At 46.1% G+C, this 20,766-nt stretch overlaps 1 protein-coding gene across 4 annotated transcripts; it reads left to right on the top strand.

Annotated features, from left to right (window-relative positions):
* The first annotated feature begins 1,491 nt into the window (after window positions 1-1,491).
* On the top strand, window positions 1,492-19,637 carry DNAJB13 (DnaJ heat shock protein family (Hsp40) member B13). Of its 4 annotated transcripts, XM_038411579.2 has the most exons (8): window positions 1,520-1,700; window positions 2,796-2,899; window positions 5,768-5,929; window positions 8,574-8,731; window positions 10,410-10,523; window positions 14,758-14,871; window positions 18,030-18,106; window positions 19,079-19,637. In XM_038411579.2, exons 1-8 carry the CDS (start codon window positions 1,633-1,635, stop codon window positions 19,230-19,232), a joined length of 951 nt encoding a protein of 316 aa, XP_038267507.1. In that variant the 5' UTR covers window positions 1,520-1,632; the 3' UTR covers window positions 19,233-19,637. The 4 variants fall into 4 exon arrangements, with proteins under 4 accessions (XP_043359963.1, XP_043359964.1, XP_038267507.1 ...); XM_043504027.1 differs by lacking the exon at window positions 18,030-18,106 and having other exon boundaries at window positions 1,524-1,700; XM_043504028.1 differs by lacking the exons at window positions 8,574-8,731; window positions 10,410-10,523; window positions 14,758-14,871; window positions 18,030-18,106; window positions 19,079-19,637 and adding an exon at window positions 8,416-8,509 and having other exon boundaries at window positions 1,492-1,700.
* The last annotated feature ends 1,129 nt before the right edge of the window (window positions 19,638-20,766 follow it).

The raw sequence follows: 20,766 nt of genomic DNA, 5'->3' as shown, positions 1-20,766 counted from the left end.
CCTCTGTCTAGATAAGTTTGTGTATTTTCAAGACAGTTATTTTAAAAGCAAAATGACTCTATGTCACATTCATTGCCTCATAATCTTTCTTGTGACTATTCTACAACAAAAAGTGTGACTATTTTGTGAATTTAGTGAGCAGCCATGATTTGATCTCAGACTAAATTTGAGATTTCAGTTTGATCTCCACTTGAATGAAATATATATGTTCTTGTGCAGTTTAAAAATATATCCAGTTGTAGTTTATAGCCATTGTAGTGAAGGGCACATTAAAATTCCACCAGTTTCTATTAAATCAGCTCTTATGGTATGGTGAAAAGCATCTTTTTGCCATACGATTCGAATAATAACAGCAGACTGCCATTTTCATCTAAATGTTAAGTCTAAGGGACAAATGTTCAGTCCTGTGGACTCTGATCTACCCCCACAATTTGTGTGTGTGTGTTTGTAAATTCCTGTGCTGTCACGAGGTATCAAAGAGTGAACAGTGGGCTAAGATTTAGGAACTCCAGAGATCTAATTCAGCTCTGCCACTATGTGACCTTGAGCAAATCACTTAACCTCTCTATGCCTGGTTTCCCCATCTGTAAAAAGGGGGTGATACGTAACTACCTTATAGACAATTAAAATTGTCATAAGAATTTAGCCCATGTACAAAATCTGCTTTCCCACCTTTAACTCCTGAAAATCTGGTAATAAAACCCACCAGCCCCAGCAGAATTTGTGATGGCTGAGTGTAAAGTACTCTGAAGACAAGTAACTATTTACTCTTAAATAACTATCACAGTGCATGCCATAGTGTGGGGGAGCATTTAGGAATATAGGATTGGCTTATCAGAATGCAACAAGGCTCCATCCATACCAGTTCCCTGTTTACCTGTAAGACTTTTGTCCTCCCTCCCTGTCACTGATATTTGTGAAAATGAAATACCATCATGCCCCAATACTGCTAATGTGGATGATGGCACAGTGGGTGCTGAGCTGGGCAATGCTAGTAAACGAATGCACACCGGCAAGTGTGCTCGGCACTTCCTAATGCAAGGAATACCCCACACCGCAGACATTCACACATCTGCTTCGGTAGGCCAGCATTTGGGAGGGCTCATGGGTGAAGGCTCTGCGGAAGAAAGGGAGAGGGGAAGTGAGACAAGCGGGCCCCATGTAGGTGGGGCAGGGTGGAGGTAGGGGTGCCAACCCTCCAGGATTGGCCTGGGGTCTCCAGGAATTCAAGATAAATTTTTAAATGAAAGATTGTCACGTGCTGAAACCTCCAGGAATCCCTCCAACCGCCCGTGGCACCCCTGGGTGGAGGAAAGGGGGGGGGAAGGAGCGGGGTTGAGCTGGGGGGGGGGGGAAGGAGGCCCTGGGGCTGCAGTGTCTCCTTGAGGGGGCTCCCAAACCCTACGGAGCCAGCCGGGCTACTGCCCCAGGAGCTGGGGGGGGCGCGGGCGGTGTCTCTTACCCCCTCCCCTAAACGCACCCACACGGTGGGGGGCCGGGAAAGGCCAGGCTGCGGGGCGGGGCGTGTAGTCCGGAAGTGACGTGTGGGCGGAAAAGAACTACAGCTCCCACCATGCCCCGCGCGGCGGCGGCGGCGGCGTCCATAGCAACGGGCGAGCGGGGCCGGGCGCCATGGGGCAGGATTACTACGCGGTGCTCGAGCTCCGCCGCAGCGCCAAGGACGCCGACATCAAACAAGCGTGAGCGGGGCTGGGGGGTCCCGGGCGCCCCGCCCCGGGCGCAGCTCCCCCCCCCCCCCAAGGGCCCGTCGGCGTCGCGGGCGCGTGCGGGGGCAGCTCCCCCCCCCCCCCAGGGGCCCGTCGGCGTCGGGGGGGGCCTAACTCCCTTAGAAATCAGCCGGAACGAGATGCCTCAGTACCTCGTAGGCTCTGTGCCTTGAGTGGCGGGGCGACAGCGCTGACACACGGTCCGCTCCCGCTGAAAGTCCAGCGCCTTGCAGGGGCAGGCCGCAAAGCAATGCAAAAAAGAACAGGAGGACTTGTGGCCCCTTAGAGACTAACATTTGTTTGAGCATCAGCGTTCGTGAGCGACAGCTCACCTCATCGGATGCATTCAGTGGAAAATACAGTGGGGAGATTGATAGACACACACAGAGAGCATGAAACAGTGGGTGTTACCATACACACTGTAACCAGAAAGAAAAGGAGGACTTGTGGCACCTTAGAGACTAACGAATTTATGAGAGCATCAGCTTTCGTGAGCTACAGCTCACTTCATCGGATGCATTTGCATCCGATGAAGTGAGCTGTAGCTCACGAAAGCTGATGCTCTCATAAATTTGTTAGTCTCTAAGGTGCCACAAGTCCTCCTTTTCTTTTTGCGAATACAGACTAACACGGCTGCTACTCTGAAACTGTAACCAGAGTGATCACTTAAGGTGAGCCATTACCAGTTGTGTTTAGGTGCTACTGATTTCCTCGGCCACAGCAGGGCAGGCACCCAACCTGGGAACCACACCTTGCAATACGCAAGAGAGGAACTCAGGAGGGCAGGATCGGGCCCTAATCCCCCACATCTATTCCGCTAAGTTTTGGGATCTTAAACGTCTAACAAATGCACTTGGTTGAAAAGCGCTTCAGATTGCATGTCAGAACAGGTTTCAGAGTAGCAGCCGTGTTAGTTTGTATTCGCAAAAAGAAAAGGAGGACTTGTGGCACCTTAGAGACTAACAAATTTATTAGAGCATAAGCTTTCGTGAGCTACAGCTCACTTCATTGGATGCGGATCTAACTGCGCCCACCGTGGGGTGGGACCTCCCTGGCTTCTTTTTGCAGCTACCGGAAACTAGCCTTGAAGAACCATCCTTTAAAAAATGAAGAACCTTGGGCGCCGGATAAATTCAGGCAGCTCGCAGAAGCCTATGACGTGTTAAGTGATCGTAAGTAGGAACACGTTTCTCTTCCCACAGATAAACTGCAGCTCAGGGATAAGGTCTGGAAAGTCATATCCAAGTACAGAGTGTACTTTCTGCAGGGGGATTTCATTAGGCACCTCATATCGTCTGCTTTGCTGCCATGCTGGTTAGCTGGTTTATCCTCTGTCTGGCTATTAACATCAGTTACTTAATTAGAAAAAGAGTACTTGTGGCACCTTAGAGACTAGCCAATTTATTTGAGCATATGCTCAAATAAATTGGCTAGTCTCTAAGGTGCCACAAGTACTCCTTTTTTTTTTTTTTGCGGATATAACACAGCTGCTACTCTGAAACCAGTTACTTAATTGTTTATCTATTGCATGCAGCACTGATCCCTGCTCCTGCAGTCTGATCCAGGCTGGTGAAGGTCTGTGTGTGTTTGGAGCCCCACTGACATCGCTAGCATGGGTGTAAGGGTCATGGTGACCTGTGACAGTCAGATTGCAGGAGCAGGGAGCCAATGCAATGCTGTGGCCAAGAGAACTAGCATGATCCTTGGATATATAAGCAGGGGAATATTAAATAGAAGTAGGGAGGTTATATTACCTCTGTTTACAGCATCGGAGAGACCATTACTGGAAAACCGCCTCCAGTTCTGGTGTCCACACTTCAAAAAGCATGTTGAAAAATTGGAGAGAGTGCAGAAAAGAACTATAAGAACAATTCAAGGTCTGAAAAATATGCCTTATGGTGAGAGTAAATATATTTTAATCGGTTTAGATTTATCAAAGAGAAGGTTAAGAGGTGACTTGATCATGGTGTATAACAGTGTCTCTCAACCTTTCCAGACTACTGTACCCCTTTCAAGAGTCTGATTTGTCTTGCATACCCCAAGTTTCACCTCACTTAACAATTACGTGCTTAGTATAGTACTCAACATCGGACATAAAAATATAGAAGTGTCACAGCACACTATTACTGAAAAATTTCCGACTTTCTCAATTTTACCATATAATTATAAAATAAACCAATTGGAAAATAAATATTGTACTTACATTTCAGTGTATAGTATATAGAGCAGTATAAACAAGTCATTGTCTGAATGAAATTTTAGTTTGTACTGACTTCGCTAGTGCTTTTTATGTAGCCTGTGGTAAAACTAGGCAAACATCTAGATGAGCTGATGTACCCCTTGGAAAACCTCTGCATACCCCAGGGGTACATGTACCCCTGTTTGAGAACCACTGATCTATAAGTGCTTACATGTGAAGAAAATATTTCTCTTTAATATAACATAAGATTCTTAGATTATAAAAACCAGATGGGACCACTGTGATCATCTAGTCGGACCCTCTGTATAACACAAGTCCTTGGACTCCTTTGAATTAATTCCTGTTTGAATTGGACATAGGTGACAGAACAACACCCAATCTTGATTTAAACATTTACAATGAAGGAGAATCCACCACAATGCACAGGCACAAGAAAATCTAATGGCTGAAAGTTGTAGTTCTCTTTCTCCCTGCTTTTGTTGGCAAATCGCACCTGTAGACATCTAAATCTGACCTTCCATGACCCCGCCCCCCATCTTCCTTGTGGGTTGCTGTATGTTTGTAATCTCTGTGGGGTCTCTCTAGACTGTAAGGACTGGAGATAGAGAAGATTGTAGTCTTTGTGGGAATATAGGCCGGCATCAGGCCTAAGCAAACTATGGTGTTAAATTGAGTTTGGATTTTAGCATGAATGATAGGCCCGAAGCATGTAAAAGGATGGGTTGAAGAGAAACAAAAGTTGTTTGTGTTAAACTTGTGGCGACACTTAAATATCAGTGTCATCTTATGTAAAGTTTGGGTTGAGATCACAGAAATAAAGACAACTTGGATAATTGGGTACCAGGTGCTGTATATATTTGGTTTGTTTAGTTTATTATTTAAAAAATGTGTAGTTTAGTAGTTAGAAAGAAATATGGCCAAATGAGATGAGAAGAAAATCTTGAAGAAACAGGCCCGGTCATTAATCTTGTCTTGACTGGGGCAGAAGACATTGTTCAGTCCTAGCTGCTTTATCTGTCCTGAGCTCAGGTCCCACACTACCTGTTTATTACAGTGTATAAAAAGGCAAAGTTTTCTAGGGGTTCTTTGTCAGAGATTTTCCTAATCCCTCTGGAGTCACGTTATGATGGCAAGGTATTTCCCAGGTACCTGATCTTAATTGTGAGCATTTTGACCATTGCTTGTAACTATTGGCATTGGGATATAGAATATAGGCATGTATATGCTTAAATTTGTATTTTGGATGTAACTAACACCAGGTGGCTTTTGGGACTAATAAAGGAATCCTTGTGTGGAAACTGAGTTGTGGGAAACCTTAATGAGCTTATTAGGAAAGTGATTTGTTACAGTCTTCTCTGTGGTTTCCATTCTGTGTATCAGATGACTGCCTGGGTAGGGACAGGAGGCGATCAGTCACCTTCCCCTGGATCACTCAATGTATCAACTTCCCCAGCTGGAAGGATGAGCCTTTGAGATTGCTTCTAAGTATGAGACTCCTATAGATAGTTGCTACCAGACTGATGCAATAGCATCCTTTCTGCTACTTAAGATTTTCTTATGGCAAGGAGAATGCTTAATGACAGCTTTGGGTGACAGATCCCAGGATCAAGCAAAGACCTGGGTCTAGAACTATATACTTTCATCTGACACACAAATGATCGAAGCATATGCACATCATAGAATCATAGAATATCAGGGTTGGAAGGGACCTCAGGAGATCATCTAGTCCAACCCCCTGCTCAAAGCAGGCACAATCGCCAATTTTTGCCCCAGATCCCTAAATGGCCCCCTCAAGGATTGAACTCACAACCCTGGGTACTGATGCCTCTTTCTCCCTTAGCTGTGAAGAGGGGCATCTATGATAAATTTGGAGAAGAGGGTCTCAAAGGTGGGATCCCCCTGGAATTTGGGAGTGAAAACCCCTGGTCTGTTGGCTATGTGTTTCATGGCAATGCTGACAAAGTCTTCAAGGAGTTCTTTGGAGGTGATAATCCCTTTGCTGGTAGGTATAATTCCTTCCTGTGATGCTTCTTGTTGTGTTTTTATGGTGATTGCCCCAAGCATAGTTTCTTCAACAGAACCAACCCTGTGGTTGGCAGGAAGTAGGTTAAAGTTTTGTACAGTCACAATCAGCCCTCGGAACCTCAGTTTGAGGGTTGTTTCTCCTGCAATTGGCTTTGGTTTACCTGACCTGTCACCCCATCCCATGTCCCCATGGGAGCGTTGCTGGGCAGTGCTTTAAACCACATGGGACAGAACAGTCGCTTCAGGCTGGGCTTGTAGTGTTTTCCCCTGAGCTGGTCGCTTTCTCCTCTTGAAAATCCCCTGGCTCAAATAATGGCAATTGCACCCAGAACCTGGAGACCCAAAGAGCAGGCAGTCTTCACTGAGATTTTAATGCCATGCTGCAGTCAGCCACTAGGTGGTGGTGAAGAGTGATACAACCTGCCTCGTCTATATCTCCAGAGACTGGGACCATCAGCACTGAGACATTCCTAGGACCAGGTTACTCTGGACCCGTGTCCCTGGATATCTGGGAGCACATTGTGCTCTGAGTGGAGCTCATGACACTCACAAAATTTGATCAAAAGGTTTCTTCCCAATCTGGGCGCTTGGTGAAGTTTTCAAGCTAATTAAAGGCTTAATATTGTAAATCTGCAGGAGTGAATTTACATTCTGTTTGGGGAGATCACAGGATCAGGTCCCAAAGAACTTGCAACAAACTGCCATGTTGGAAACAAGAAAGGTGGTCTTAGGGGCATGGCACATGTCTGGCAGTCAGGTGACCTAGGTTTTATTCCCTAGTCTGCCACTGACTCACTTGGCAGCCTTGGACAAGTTACTTAACTTCTTTATGGCTCAGTTTCTCTGTCTGTAAAATGGGGTTAATAATTATTAGTGTGCCACCTCATAGCAGGGTTGGGAGACTTACTTCATAAATGTCTTTGGTCCTTGGATGGAAGGCATCAGAGGAGAGCAAAGTCCAATTATTGATTTTAGAGTTTAGGAGGTAGAATGGAAACTTTTTATGTTTATGTTGGTTAAAAAAAGGGGGGGTAAAAAACTCCTTCAAACAAAGATAGTGACAACAACTTCAGGGATTCCTGGAAGAAAGCAGGAATTACTTTAGCATGGTAATAAACACGTAATAAATAAATAATAATTCATGCTTTTCATGATCAGAACATTTTTCAAGCATTCACAAAGTTATCCCAGCTGGTAGAGTGGTGAGATCACCCCCATTTTACAAATGGGGAAACTGAGGCACAAGGAGGCCTTTTTGGAAATTGCCAAAAGCTGTCAGTGTCTTGGAATGTCTCACTTGCTGGGTGGCTGGTGTGAGCCATCTTGATCCTGATGTTCAGAGGCACCGAGCACCCGCAACAGCAGTTGAAATCAGCAGGAACCTGGGCAGGGGGAAGGTTTGTGAGTGCCCATGTTCAGCCCAGCATGTCTCAAGCTGGGCATTGAAAAACTGACACACTTCTGACCTATGCTCTAATAAATTTGTTAGTCTCTAAGGTGCCACGGGTACTCCTTTTCTTTTTGCGAATACAGACTAACACGGCTGCTACTCTGAAACACTTCTGACCTGAGTGACTTGCCAAGGACAGAGAGGGGAGTCAGTGTCAGAGCTGGGTCTAGAACTAGGAATGCCTGGCTCCCAGACCTGTGCTCAGGCCACTAGCTCATGCCACTCTCAGCTGATGGTGTGATTGCATCTAACCTTTTTCTGGGTCATTGAACATAAGAATGGCCATACTGAGTCAGACCAGTGGTCCATTTAGCCCAATATCCTGTCGTCTGACAGTGGCCAATGCCAGGGCTACCAAGGGAATGAACAGAACAGGGCAATTATCAGGACACCATTCCCTGTCATCCAGTCCCAGCCTCTGGCAGTCAGAGGCTTAGGGATACCGAGAGCATGGGGTTGCATCTGTGACCATCTTGGCTAATAGACACTGATGGACTTATCTTCCAAGAACTTCTCTAATTCTTTTTTTAACCCAGTTATAGTCTTGGCCTTCACAAGATGGTCTAAAGAGTCTAAAGATGGCAAAGAGTTCTACAGATTCATGTGTGAAGAAATATTTCCTTTAGTTTGTTTTAAACCTGCTGCCTATTAATTTCATTGGGTGACGACCCATGGTTCTGGTGTAATGAGAAGGGGTAAATAACACTTCCTTATTCACTTTCTCTACGCCAGTCATGATTTTATAGACCTCTATCATATCACCCTTTAATCATCTCTTTTCCAAGCTGACCAGTCCCAGCCTGTTTAATCTGTCCTCGAATAAAAGCTGTTCCATACCCCTAATCAATTTTGTTGCCCTTCTCTGTCCCTTTTCCTTTTCTAATATATCTTTTTTGAGATGGGGTGACCAGAACTGCACGCAGAAGTCAAGATGTGGGTGCACCATGGATTTATATAGTGTCATTATGAAATTTACTGTTTTATTATATATCCCTTTCCTAATTGTTTCGAAGGTTCTGTTCGTTCTTTTGACTGCTGCTGCACATGGATTGGACGTTTTCAAAGAGCTATGCCTGATGACCCCTAGAGCTCATCAGCAGAGTGGTAACAGCTAATTTAGACCCCATCATTTTATATGCATAGCTGGGATTCTGTTTTTTGATATACACAGAGTTATTTGCCTCAGATGGGTCTGAGGTGAACATGGCATTCGGGGGGCTGCGGGGAAAAGGGGTGGCGAAGCAGGACCCGCCAGTTGAGCGAGATCTCTACCTGTCACTGGAGGACCTGTTCTATGGATGCACCAAGAAAATTAAGATTTCTCGCAGGGTAAGGAAAGATGGGGACTGAATTAGGAGTGGTGAGACGTGAGCCCGAATCGGTGGTGTTTGAAGCGGGACAGTGCCCGAAGGGAGCCTGTCATGGAAGAGCTGTTCTTTCCCATTGTGCTGAGTTGTATGTTTCACTAGGAGGGCACTGGAAGTTTCACTGAAATTAGTGGATGTGACTGATCGCTATATTCTGTGATAGCATCTCCCGAGTTTCAGCCGATAGGGGAATGGACAGGTGGGGAGTAACCTGCTCCAGGCAGTGGGGCAGGGCAGTTGAGAAGAGTAGGGTGGGGTGAAAGTGCATGGCCCCAACCCCACTCCTTCTCCATGGCAAATGTGCTCCTGTGGCTGTGCAGAGAGCAGCCAGGGATCCATTCTTGCTCCTGCAGTGGCCTCTCTTTCATAGCCACCCACAGCAGCAGACCCCGTGTGCTGTACAGAGCAACAAGTTTGGGCAGGATCCCGACAGCCAAATTTCTGTGCTCTCTCTGGTGCCATGGGACCCAGCCCCACTGCCGGAGCACAGGAGGCCCTGCTGGAAGTTGACACTGTCTTACACAGCATTGAGCAGGGTGCAGGAAAAGCTTGGGCTTCTGTAGTGTTAACAAAAAGAAAAGGAGTACTTGTGGCACCTTAGAGACTAACAAATTTATTAGAGCATAAGCTTTCATGAGCTACAGCTCACTTCATCGGATGCCTGCGAGTTTTTTCATGAAGTTGACAGATTTCCACTCTATACGGCTAAATTCAGTGCCTTGCATAATTATGCTCTAATAAATTTGTTAGTCTCTAAGGTGCCACAAGTACTCCTTTTCTTTTTGCGAATACAGACTAACACGGCTGCTACTCTGAAACCTGTAGTGTTAACGTAACAGGTTTGAGTCTATTTGCCTGCCTTAATCTTACCTATGTGGCCTCTGCCATCAACAGGGCTCTGGGGGGTTGGTGGCTTGTGCTTGCAATCAGACTGTCTTGAAATGAACAAAATACATTCCTCAAACATTGAGCCAAATATGTAGGGCCAGTGACCCCATGGCTATCCCACTAAAGTCAGACGGAAATTAAATGCAAATATTAATCTCCCTGGCAGACTCCAGTGAGGTAGAACAGGGGTAACTGGAAGCCGCATTTATCTCCAGGTGGCCTGATTTTTCCATCCCATTGTTTCTTCTAAAAAAGAAAAGGAGTACTTGTGGCACCTTAGAGACTAACAAATTTATTAGAGCGTTAGCTTTCGTGAGCTAGAGCTCACTTCATCGGATGAAAGCTTATGCTCTAATGCTTATGCTTATGCTCACGAAAGCTTATGCTCTAATAAATTTGTTAGTCTCTAAGGTGCCACAAGTACTCCTTTTCTTTTTGCGAATACAGACTAACACGGCTGCTACTCTGAAACCTGTCATTGTTTCCTCTGTGTGTTTTGCCCCTTTCCTCCACCCTTTGTTTGTCTTGGGGCCCAATCTTGATTGGTCCCTAGTCACTACTGTAATAACCATGATTTGCAGAGCTGCCTGGGCACAGAAACTCTGTAATTCAAGCCAAAACTGATTTCGTTTCCTAAAGGCAGTTGCCCACAAGGCTGGTGCAGTAACACTGGCATCCTAGCCAATCAAAGGCCCAGGTCTCCTAAATACAGACCAAACCTGATTGCCCTACTCAGCTGTTTCAAACCCCAGGTGATGAATGAAGACGGTCACACGTCCACCATCAGAGATAAGATCTTAACGATCGACGTGCAGCCCGGTTGGAAGCAGGGCACCAGGATTACTTTTCAAAAAGAAGGCGACCAGGTAAGTTACTGAGAGACTGTCACCTGGCAAGATTTCACCAGTACTGACTGGCTCATTCATTGTTTGCTGTAATGGGATTTTGTGTTTCTGTTGCACCTTCCATCTGAAGATCTCAAAGTACTTGACAGACACTAATCAACAAGCCACATAAAACAAGCCTGAGTAATGATGCATATTTTAAGATGAGGCTAAGCGGGAGATTTTCTACATTGCCTAAGGGATTTAGGAGCACAAGTCTTAGCTCTGACAGGGACTCCTGCCATGGCCTTGAGCAAATCATATAATTTCCCTGCCTCAGTTTCCCCATCTGATAACCCTCCACTTCCTCTGCAGGGCATTGTGAGGATTAACTAGTTAATGTTTGTAGAATGCTTTGAAGATGAGGGGCCTGATTCTCCGCTGAGATCCAGCCCGGGGCTCTTTTCAGGCAGTTTCGAGGGCCCAGAATCCAATCGTACGTAGCCAGCCAGGCATTCCCCTGGCAGTGGAGAATCAGAACTAAAACCGCTGGCAAACAGCTGACGGAGGTAGCCCCTGCATCCCCTGCCCCCAGCACAGGAGATAGGGGAGCCATGCCAAGGGACAGATTAGAGCATTCTCTTGGCTGCTGTCACTCCCACTGGGGTTGGGGCCGGCGCAGACCAGTCCTCGGGATCAGAGAGCATCCAATGAAGTGAGCTGTAGCTCATGAAAGCTTATGCTCAAATAAATTTGTTAGTCTCTAAGGTGCCACAAGTACTCCTTTTCTTTTTTGCGAATACAGACTAACACAGCTGCTACTCTGAGAGCCATAACTGAGAATTAGACCCCAGATATGCAGAATGTTAATATTGTCAGGTCAAATTCACCCCTGTGCACAGCGCGAGCACCAGGTCGAGGCATTGCTTTACACCCTATTTGAGGGCTTGAGTGGGATTTAGCTGGAGCATGTGCTGGCCTTCAGCACAGGGGTGAATTTTACACCCGAGGGAGCGCAAGCAGCAGTGCTCAGTACCGAAGTTACACCCAAAAAGCTCCGTTAAAAGAACATTCTTAAGGTTGCAAAATCAAGCTATTAGCCAAGATGATCAGGGATGCAACCGCATGCTCTGAGTGTCTCTAGCCTCTGATTGCCAGAAGCTGGGTGTGGATGACAGGGGATGGCTCACTTGATGATTACCTGTTCTGTTCATTCCCTCTGGAACACCTGGCATTGGCCACTGTCAGAAGACAGGTTTCAGAGTAGCAGCCGTGTTAGTCTGTATTTGCAAAAAGAAAAGGAGTACTTGTGGCACCTTAGAGACTAACAAATTTATTTGAGCATAAGCTTTCGTGAAGTGAGCTGTAGCTCACGAAAGCTTATGCTCAAATAAATTTGTTAGTCTCTAAGGTGCCACAAGTACTCCTTTTCTTTTTGTCAGAAGACAGGATACTCAGCCAGATGGACTGTTGGTCTGACCCAGTATGGCCGTTACATTAAGCACTCAGTAGCTCTGCAATTCCACAGTTAAAGTTGCCTGTGCAAGAATGTTCTTTTGGCGGCTCGAGTAATTGGCTTTTTGCTTTTTGTGATCTCTCATGTAACTAGTACAGGGGAAGTGCCCAGTTCTCTTATAGCTGAAGCGGTCGTCTTACTTTATGATATTTTAGAAAGATTTTAAAGAGTCCTGCAACAAGGGAAAACAAAAGGGTTCTTGTTTCACTTTGCTTCTTTGGGATGCACAATGGAGGTTTGGGAGGGTTTTTTTAGGGCTGTCAGTTAATTGCAGTAAACTCACGCGATTAACTCAAAAATATGAATTGCAATTAATCGCACTATTAAACAATAGAACACCAATGGAAATGTATTAAATATTTTGGATGTTTTTATACATTTTCAAATGTATCGATTTCTATTACAATATAGAATACAAAGTGCACAGTGTTCACTTTAAATTATTATTTTTTATTTCAAATATTTGCACTGTAAAAATGATAAAAGAAATAGTATTTTTCAGTTCACCTCATACAAGTAGTGTAGTGCAATCTCTTTATTGTGAAAGTGCAATTTACGAATGTAGATTTTTTTTTTCTTATGTGACTGCACTCAAAAAATGACAACAATGTAAAACTTTAGAGCTTACAAGTCCACTCAGTCCTACTTCTTGTTCAGCTAAGACAAACAAATTTGTTTACATTTACGGGAAATAATGCTGCCTGCTTCTTGTTTATGTCACCTGAAAGTGAGAACAGGCGTTTGCAGGGCACTTTTGTAGCTGGCGTTGCAAGGTATTTACGTGCCAGATATGTTAAACATTTGTATGCCCCTTCATGCTTTGGCCACCAATCCAGAGGACGTGTTTCCTTGTGATGACGCTCGTTTAAAAAAATAATGAGTTAATTACATTTGTGACTCCCTGGGGGAGAATTGTATGTCTCCTGCTCTGTTTTACGCACATTCTGCCGTATATTTCATGTCGTAGCAGTCTCGGATGATGACCCAGCATGTGTTCGTTTTAAGAACACTTTCACCACAGATTTGACAAAACGCAAAGAAGGTACCAATGTGAGATTTCTAAAAATAGCTACAGCGCTCAACCCAAGATTTAAGAATCTGAAGTGCCTTCAAAAATCTGAGAGAGATGAGGTGTGGAGCATGCTTTCAGAAGTCTTAAAAGAACAACATTCAGATGCGAAAACTACAGAACCCAAACCACCAAAAAAGAAAATCAACTTTCTGCTGGTGGCATCTGACTCAGATGATGAAAATCAACATGCGTCGGACCTCTCCGCTTTGGATCATTATCAAGCAGAACCTGTCATGAGCATGCACACATGTCCGCTAGAATGGTGGGTGAAGCTTGAAGGGACATATGAATCTTTAGCGCATCTGGCATGTAAATACCTTGCGACACCAGCTACAACAGTGCCATGCAAACGCCTGTTCTCACTTTCAGATGACATTGTAAACAAGAAGAGGGCACAAATGTAAACAAACTTGTTTGTCTGAGCGATTGGCTGAAGTAGGACTGAGTGGACTTGTAGGCTCTAAAGTTTTACATTGTTTTATTTTTGAATGCAGTTTTTTTTGTACATAATTCTACATTTGTAAGTTCAACTTTAATGATAAAGAGATTGCACTACAGTATGTGTATTACGTGAACTGAAAAATACTATTTCTTCTGTTTTTCTACAGTGCAAATATTTGTAATAAAAAAATATAAAGTGAGCACTGTAGACTTTGTATTCTGTGTTGTAATTGAAATCAACATATTTGAAAATGTAGAAAACATCCGAAAATATTTTTAAAAAATAGTATTCTATTGTTTAACAGTGCGATGAATCACAAGTAATTTTTTTAATCGCTTGGCAGCCCTAGTTTTTTTCTATTTGTTTTTACCGCAAGAATCCCAGGAATGTCAAATCTAGCAGGAGGACTCGCTGAAGGGCTCAGTGGGGACTTTCTTAGCCTTTAATGGAGGGGGGAGTATTAGTCATAGAGCTTAAGACAGCCAGGGACCACCAAATCATCTAGTCTGACCTCCTGTATCCCACAGGCCACCAATATCCCCCAATACCCACACGCTAACCCAACAACTGAAATGAGACCAAAGTATTCCAGCCCACTGGACTAAACTATGATGTGCCACAGGCAAAGAATAGGAGGGACCGAGGTGCACCAGTGCCCAAGGCTCCTGCAGTGGAAGGGACTTGATTAAATGAAATAATCCCAGCAAGTGACCTGCCTACCACATTGCAAGGAAAGGTGAAAAAACCCCAAGGTCATTGCCAATCTGACCTGGGGGAAAATTATTTCCCGATCCTACATATGCCAATCAGACCCTGAGCATGTGAGCAAGAACCAGCCAACCAAGAACCTGGGGCTTTAACAAAGACCGTTGTTGTCCCAAATATGTGTCTGATGTTTGAGTTTAAAAGGCATGAATATAAACAAAGAAAAAGCATTTTAAACAAATTGATTAAAATCCTTTCCCATTCTCAATTGCTGAGGTTTCACTTCCTTAGGAGTTGTGATGTCATGACCTTACTACTTCTATCTTCCAGGAAATACAGTGTGCTAAGAACCTGAGCATCCAGTGTAAAGGCAATCAGGGAAAAAATATTTTGTTAAAAAACACACTTCCCAGGCCTTCTGGAGACATCAGAAAGAAACAAACAAAAAAAAAAAGGCAAAGACCTGATTATCTTTCCCTGTAAACAGTGCCTGTCTCTGCTAGATACTGACTCATTTCCTGGCTTATTTCTTTTACTTTAGGGCCCGAACATTATCCCAGCTGATATTATCTTCATTGTACGAGAGAAACTCCACCCAAGGTTTAAAAGGGAGGATGATGACCTGCTCTATGTAGCCACCATCCCCCTAGGGAAGGTAAGGATGTTGATTATTTCACTAGAAGGGTGGTGAAGCACTGCAGTGGGTTACCTAGGGAGGTGGTGGAATTTCCATCCTTAGAGTAGCAGCCGTGTTCATCTGTATTCGCAAAAAGAAAAGGAGGACTTGTGGCACTTTAGAGACTAACAAATTTATTTGAGCATAAGCTTTCGTGAGCTACAGCTCACTTCATCGGATGCATCCGATGAAGTGAGCTGTAGCTCACAAAAGCTTATGCTCAAATAAATTTGTTAGTCTCTAAGGTGCCACAAGTACTCCCTTTTCTTTTTCCATCCTTAGAGGTTTTTAAGGCCCAGCTTGGCAAAGCCTTGGCTGGGATGATTTAGTTGGGGATTGGTCCTGCTTTGAGCAGGGGGTTGGACTAGACGACCTCCTGAGATCTCTTCGAATCCTAATATTCTATGATTAGTGCACTTGGGGCCTGATCCAACTTGCATGCAGGAAAAGGAAGAGATGCATATTGACTTCAGAGGAGTTGGACGGTGTCTTCTCCTTTCTTACCTTCCCATAAGGCAGCAAGGTTTTGCAGCATGACAACAAACTGCATTGGGGGTGAAAGGAATTGCCAGTTTATAATTGAACCAAACAGAGTCTGGGCCGGCCAGTCAGACTGCTGGGAGGCTGCCTATTATTTATCATCTGAATCCTCAATATTTATGGATTAGCCTTCTTGAATTGGCTGACTTCATCATTGATCATTCAGGTGAGAACAGAAAAGCTATGGGCCTAATTGGGCCTAAAGCTATGGGCCTTAATGCATTTGAGGTATGGAATTTTGCATCTGTAGATACGACCGTCATGCTTGCAAATGCACCTATTTATCCCTCTGTGCACACAGTTAGCTAGTGTGTGTCTGTGTGCACGCATATACCCCGTCATGCTAATTGTGCATGCCAGTTAGATGTGCAATCACATGTCTCAACTGTATAAAAATCAGGCCCCAAGAATTCAACATCTCCAGTATTTTTTATTTATTTAGTGTCCCAAAGTGTATCAGGCTCTTTTCAGAACAAAGGCTTGGTCGTTGTCCGAAGATAGGTGGGCAAACCATATCCGGCCCACGGAATCGTCCTGCCCGGCCCTTGAGCTCCTGGCTGGGGAGGCTAGCCCCAGGCCCCTCCCTTGTTGTCCCCTCTCCCCCACAGCCTCAACTCGCTGTGCCGCCAGTGCTCTGGCCTGCTGCTCCTTCTGGGCAGCGCGGCGGGCTCCAGCCGGCCTCAAGCTGCGAGCTCCTGCTGCTCTGAGCAGCATGGTAAGGGGGCGGGGAGCAAGGGGGTTGTATAAGGGGCAGGGGTCTTGGGGGCAGTCAGGGGACAGGGAGCAGGGGTGGTTGGATGGAGCAGAGGTTTTGCGGGGGGCGGTCAGAGGACAGGGAGCAGGGGGGTTGGATAGGTGTGGGAGTCCGGGGGGGAGAGCTGTCAGGGGGTGGGGGTATGGATAGGGGTCGGGGCAGTCAGGGGACAGGGAGCGGGGGGGTTGGTTAGGGGGTGGGGTCCCAGGGGGAGGCAGTCAGGGGACAAGGAGCAGGGGGGGTTGGATGGGTCGCAGATTCTGAGGGGGGGCAGTCAGGGGGTTGGAAGTGGGAGGGCGTGGATAGGGGTTGGGAGCCAGGCTGTTTGGGGAGGCACAGCCTTCCCTACAGTTTTGCAACCCCGATGTGGCCCTCGGGCCAAAAAGTTTGCCCACCCCATCCTAAGAGCTAACCATCAAATTGATTATCTATTTATGGCTAATGCCTTTTGCTTCTGAATTGGCACTGCGCACACTAACCCGAAACAGGGCACCTCACCAGTTTTGCAATGTCATACGTGGTAGCTGGAGGGAGAATTCCTTCCTGACCCCTTCCATTGTCCATTCATGCCCTGAAGCATGGTCTTAGGTGACCCTGATCTCAGCTGAATGTGTGATTACTGGTGGTGTTATTGGTCATAATGTTACCCAGCACTCTTAAAACTCCAGTTACAATGTCCTATGGATTGGTCAGTCTGCAACAAGCCAGAACAACAACACAAGGAGCAACTGTAATTCTACTGCATTGCCAATCAATGTCCAGTTTGTATAAGGAAACAGGTCCTTACAGCTAGAATTCCACTCAGGGTGTCAGGTGCTAGTTAGCTCAGACATTAACTATAATTTTTCCAAAAAGTTCCTTATTTAAAATATCCACTGCTAGGTAGTCTTGAACGTGGTGTTCATTAATGACACAGGCGGCAATGTTGCCTAGTGGCTAGAACACTGGACCAGGACTCAGGAGCTTTGGGTTCTGTTCCCAGCCCTGCCGCTGGTTTGTTGGGTGATCTTGAGAAGTCTCTCTGCCTCAGTTTTCCATCTGTAAAATGGGGAGAATGACACCGCCCTTTGTCGAGTGCTTTGAGAGCTACAAAGGAAGAGCACTGTGGAAGAGCTAGGGATTATTGTTAAGTCACAATGCTCTGTTCTTAAGGGTTCCACACTTGCTCTGGCCCCTGCACCCTTTGGGAAAAGCTTGTCCGTTCGTGCATTGCATTTCTCTTTGCTCGCCAGGCCTTTTAAGGACAATGTCCTCACTACTCTCAGCTCCTTCCTCAGCAAAGGCGAGTGATTTTGAAATTCCTTCAGCTTCTCTCCCCATTGCTCACATGAATGAGCTCACGGGTACTTTGCCACTCTTCACACCAGATCCTCTGATCTGGCCCAGAGGCATCGCAGTGCAACTCGAGGGATGGGGTGTGCAAAGGTGGTGTTAAGCCCCTCAGTTTTAGGTGGGTTGTGGCTCGATCTGATCCCCCCTGCGTCATGTAGATCAGCTTGGGGGCTGCACGAATAGCTGGAGGCCACCCGGGGTTACAGCAGCACCTCAGCCACACCCCACTTTTCTCTGGGCACACCCCCTAGTTGGCAGTTGGACATGTGGGAACATGTGGCAGAGAAGCCCGTATGCTGGCTCTCCACTGTCAGAACTCAGAAGATCCCTCTACACTGGGATGATCCTCTTGTGCCTGGAGGAACACTCAGGGTGTAAAGGCCCATTTGTAGTAGCCTTACCCAGGCTCCCATGGATCACAGTTTGTTTCAGCCTGTGCGTGTTATTTGGAATAATGGAATCACAGAATCAATGAACATCTTGGCTCAGTGCCCCGCTCTGTCTTTTGCAGGCTTTGATTGGCTGTACAGTGGATGTGAGAACACTAGATGACAGACTGCTTAATATTCCCATCAATGATATAGTCCAGTAAGTACCAGAGCAGAAATAGCCCCATATGCAATCAGCAAGGCAAACTACCCTACTCACCTAGTGTTTGGAAAGGCTGTTTTGTGGTGCTTTTAGTAAAGCGTGGGTCTGCTCTCACAAGGGAAGGTGAGCTTTTCAACAGTGATTTGGGATGCTCAAAGGGAAGACTTGAGACTGTCTGAGGGTGGGGGTTCAGTGCTCTCTGGGAATCAGGCCCCTTTAAGAGATCTTAGATTGGGCACCCTAAATCACTAGTCACTTTTGAAAGTCTTGGCCTGACTGTAAAAACAGCCTCTTTGTACTAACCAGCTCTGCTTCTCCTGTGTCTGCAGAGTAAGATCTAGTTACATCACAGACACCCCCAGGGGCTTACTGTTTTTTAGTCCTACCAGCCCTGCAGAGCCCACACATCTCCAGGAGGGAGACCCGGCTCATTAACAGGACTGTTAGCTCAGTTCTGATTGCAGAGCTGAATTCTGTCCACACTGACATCTCCACTGGAGGCAGCTTGCTGCACTGCACAAACCCCTTGCACGGAGGTTGCTCAGGGCAGACTTCAGCTTTGCAGACTCTCTCTGACCAACTGCAATACCTGAGCCAGAATGAACCCAGCTGGCCTTTCAGATCCCAGGGCAGCCGTTAGAAAAACCAGCGGAGGAAATCTAATCAGGAGTCACTGAGACAAAGTGAAGAGAGAACCCCAAAGCCCATTTTTAGCATCATTTTTCAGAGCACAGCAATTTACAGAAATTGCTACCTGTGTTTTTCCAAGTTCTGTACATCCCTCCCCGCAAGCTCATTAGGGCCATCTCCTGCCCTTGGAGGGAGCTGCACATAGAGGCACAATTTGCTCCTTAATGAGATTATTCCTCCCCTGCACTCCAGGCAGCACTGCCGGGTGTGTTCTCACTGCAGCCTTAGGAAGGTTACTCCCTGCACCCTCCTGCATAATGCTGGCCTTTGCTCTTCCAGCCCCAAGTACTTCAAAATCGTGCCAGGGGAAGGGATGCCTCTGCCTCGTGACCCCACACGCAAAGGGGATCTTGTCATGTATTTTGATATCCGCTTCCCCGAAAGGCTCACACCAGCCAAGAAACAGCTCCTGAGACAAGCACTCCTGACTTAAGGATGTTGTGAATTCAGTTCCATGGGACCCAGGGGAATAAAGCTTTCTAGCTATTTATACAGATTGTGTCACTGGCTGTATGCAATTGGTGTTAGAAATGGCTCCCCCACTGCACGGTGTCTTTGAAACAATCCCTTTAATGACTGCAATGAAGGGCAATGAAAGAATCAGCTGGGGTTATTGACAGACTTGAGTTCTGTACTGGTTAAAGCTCAGCATGGAACCCTGCTGTCCTGGCCCCATTACATTCCTCCCTGCAGTTCAACTGGAGGCTGATATTCCTCACTTCCAGCAGTTTGTAGCAACACTGTGCTGTGCTCTGCCACAGAGCTGCCATGTTCCAACCCCCACGTGGCTGCATTGCCAGAGTGGCTGAGGCAATGGGGAAAGCCTTTGGGGATGAAAGAGGCTAGAAAAATGTAATTGATCAGCCTTGAGCAAAATGCAGCTGTGTGTAGAGAAAGAAATGCCTTTCATTCCCCTGGCTGGGAGATTTCTGACCTAAGGGGCAGGAGCCCTACTGCCCAGCCCTGTGCCTAGTGCTGGCCTGAGCACTGGAAATCCTACCCACCAACTGCCTCCCTCTGTCCAGCACCAAGCAATGAGCTGATTTCTCTTGCTTAGTTTCCATTCTGTCCCACCTCCCTGTGTGGCTCTTGGGCAACAGCAGGGATCTGCTAGGGGTCTTGTTCATAGGGGTGAAGATGAAGCAGACATAGTTGGGGGAAGAGTTTCCACTTCCTCCCAGATACTTAATAGCAGTTACTGCTGCTTGAGGGGGAAAGTAATACTGCTTAATGGAGGCAATGTTTTGCTAAGTCTCAGGCCAAAAGTTGGAGAGGGTGGGGAGGGGCATATACTCAGGGCCTTTGAGTCAGTGGGAATTCTGCTTAGGGGCAACAGAAGGCTGCTCTCCCCTTCCCTACACAGCTCCCACTCTATTTCTCTTGCCCTAGGCCCTGCCAGGTAGAGGGTAGTGCTAAAGGGAGGGTTGCTAAAGGAATAGATACAGGAACTTCCTGTCTCTCTCAGAAGGAGACAGTCAAAAGGGGGCAAAGTCAAAACTGATCAGAAGAAATAAGGTTTCCACACATGTAGTTAACTGTGGAACTCACTGCCACAGGAAGTCACTGAGACCAAGAATGTGGTAGGATTGCTTGATATAGGAGATGCTATAACCAATGATAGCAACATAATCTCCCTTCCCAAATGTAACCTTATGCTTCATGTTTAAGCCAGTTTCTAACTGTTGGAGAGCAGGATGTTGGGTGGAATTGCACATCTGCTACTGGGTGGTTTTTAAAGCTTCCTCTGAACCATCTGATATTAGCCACTGTTGGAGCTAGGATACAGAGCTAGCTGGGCCTTAGCTCGGATCTGGTTCTTGACTTCAACTCCTGTTGCTGCTGGATCATCTTTAAGAAAAAAAGAATAGCCTCTCCTTCCAAATTGTAACCCCCCCCCTTTGTGCCCAGAGAGCTAGGTTGGTTGGTAGTGAAAAGGGCTCAGTAGATGAGTTGGTGATTTTAAGGTG

The sequence above is a fragment of the Dermochelys coriacea genome, chromosome 1 (assembly GCF_009764565.3).
Source record: "Dermochelys coriacea isolate rDerCor1 chromosome 1, rDerCor1.pri.v4, whole genome shotgun sequence".
NCBI classification, from domain to species: domain Eukaryota; kingdom Metazoa; phylum Chordata; order Testudines; family Dermochelyidae; genus Dermochelys; species Dermochelys coriacea.
The sequence above is the reverse complement of the archived record's forward strand: the minus strand, read 5'-3'. Positions and strand labels throughout refer to the sequence as shown.